The sequence below is a fragment of the Protopterus annectens genome, chromosome 5.part0, assembly GCF_019279795.1.
Source record: "Protopterus annectens isolate FY-2018-M chromosome 5.part0, PAN1.0, whole genome shotgun sequence".
Classification (NCBI taxonomy): Eukaryota; Metazoa; Chordata; order Ceratodontiformes; family Protopteridae; genus Protopterus; species Protopterus annectens.
In genome coordinates this window covers 881,580,875-881,582,957 of record NC_056735.1, presented here as the reverse complement: position 1 = coordinate 881,582,957, position 2,083 = coordinate 881,580,875, and the positions used below count along the sequence as shown (strand labels likewise).

The 2,083-nt window shown below is 34.4% G+C and overlaps 1 protein-coding gene across 1 annotated transcript; it reads right to left on the bottom strand.

The window, feature by feature from the left end:
- Positions 1-311: 311 nt before the first annotated feature.
- LOC122802246 (olfactory receptor 52B6-like) lies at positions 312-1,256 on the bottom strand. Its single transcript, XM_044071901.1, has one exon. The coding sequence runs from the start codon at positions 1,254-1,256 to the stop codon at positions 312-314; it is 945 nt and encodes a 314-aa protein (XP_043927836.1).
- Positions 1,257-2,083: the final 827 nt, after the last annotated feature.

Here is a 2,083-nt window from a genome sequence, read left to right as displayed (position 1 = left end):
AACACTCTATGGGGTCCTAAATTATATAACAAACTCCCAAACTGTCTTAGTTCAGAGAAAAGTTAACTCATTTGACTTTTTGTGGTTTTACTCTGAAAATGCAGTTTTTCAATGTAACAGTGTTTTAAGCAATAATACTCAGTGGACTAGAGGTGGAAAAGTCCATCCACAACAAAACAGAATACTGTCTCAGTCTATGCTAAAATAGAATATTGCCTCACCTGTTGTTATTGGTATGGCTGTACTGATATGTTGACTCATGTGCAGCACCTGCTTATGGACAAGGCAGCAGCATCTTATTTCACACAATCTTAATTTATGAATTTTGTGTTGAAGCACTTCTTAAATACTTTTAATAATTCCTGTTTTAATGTTTCTGTCCTGAGTCCATAAATAATGGGATTCACCACAGGTGGTACAGTAATAAACTGTACTGACAGTGCGTGGTGTACAAGAGCTGGAACTGACTGAGTTTGTAGTCTAGACTGAATTAGTGTAAAAAGAGTACTGATAAAAAAAACAAACAGCATTAATAAGTGAGCACTACATGTCTGCAGAGCTTTAGCTCTTGCTTCTACTGACATTTTTAAACAGATTCTAAGCACCTGAACATAGCAATACGTTATAATCGCTAGCGGAATTCCCATGCTGAGTATCATTGTGCCTATGCCGTAGTAGTTATTAACAGAGGAATCTTCACAGGACAACTTTGCAATAGCCATATTGTCACAGTAAAGTTTCTGCAGGGTGAAGCTGCAGAGCTGAAGCCTTAAAGTTAAGAGAATTAGTATTATCACTCCACAGCAGGACTGAATGATTGCAACCATTAAAAGTTTATACGTTCTTGAAGATGTCATTTTGCTGACATAATGCAAAGGATTGCAGACAGCAACATATCGATCATATGACATAATTGTTAGTATAGCTATTTCATTACTTCCAAATGTATGAAGACAGTATGCTTGAACAAAACAGCCAGCAACTGTGATAGAGTTAGTTTCTAGCAAAATACTCATTGAGAGATTTGGCAAGAATGCTGTGCTTCCATATATACTATTTACAGCCAAACTACACATGAAAATATACATAGGTTTATGCAGATTTGTCCTTAATACAATAATAATGAAAAGCATAAAATTAACAGAAATAGTTATTACATATAACCCAACAGTGAATACAAAATACGTATATCTGATGGGGCCCTTTGTTCCCAGACCTGATATTAAAAAGACTGTGATTCTAGTGGAGTTGTCCATTTCCTTTTACCTGCAAAACATTAATTATAAAAGAATAATTATTGTCTTATATTCATTAGTAGTTAAACAGTTAATAAATTTATGAATCAACTCTTCAGCTATAGTAATTCATATCAAGGTATATGTAACTGTTGTTTTCTTCTGAAACCGGAACAGAAACACTACACATTTGCAGGTATCTATTATATTCAGTTCATTCAAAACATAATTTGATATGTTTTACTATTAGAAATGAAAGCAATAGTTAACTTTATTATTCCTAAATACTATAATGAAAATGCTGAATGACAAATATCTAAATGTATGACCATCTGAATATATCTCTAATGATGTCCTAAATGATGAATTTATATTTTATTTATTTATTTACACATTGTGGACCAAGTTTGTCCCACTAGGTGAATGCATCTTTATGGGGGAAACTAGATAAGGACTACCAACTTAAAGTATGTAAAAGGAATGGACACGAGTTAATAAGCAGTTCTCATCTGGTACAAGGCTCTGTTTTTATTTGGAATCCTCTATATTGGTCAAGTAAGTTGTTGATTTTCCATTTCATTCAAAGCTTTGTATTTGTTTTATTCAGACTGCAGAACAATGGGGGTGGGGTGGAGTGGGATGGGATGGGACGGCAGGAGTAAGTAAATTCTCCTTACTCCCACAGAATTAGGTTATTTAGAGAGCTGCCAGTTGTGTGGATGCTTGGTGACAAGTTTCCTGCAAAAACCCTGTTTTCCATTTTACTGTGTATTCAGAATTTAAGGGATCATGTGTTCCAGTGAAAGTATCATCAGTCCTGAGTCATGTATTCTTTTCACAGATTTCAC

What these genes read in the sequence shown, in the direction of transcription:
- LOC122802246 (XM_044071901.1), bottom strand. Translation starts at nt 1,256, where the DNA reads ATGGACAACTCCACTAGAATCACAGTCTTTTTAATATCAGGTCTGGGA.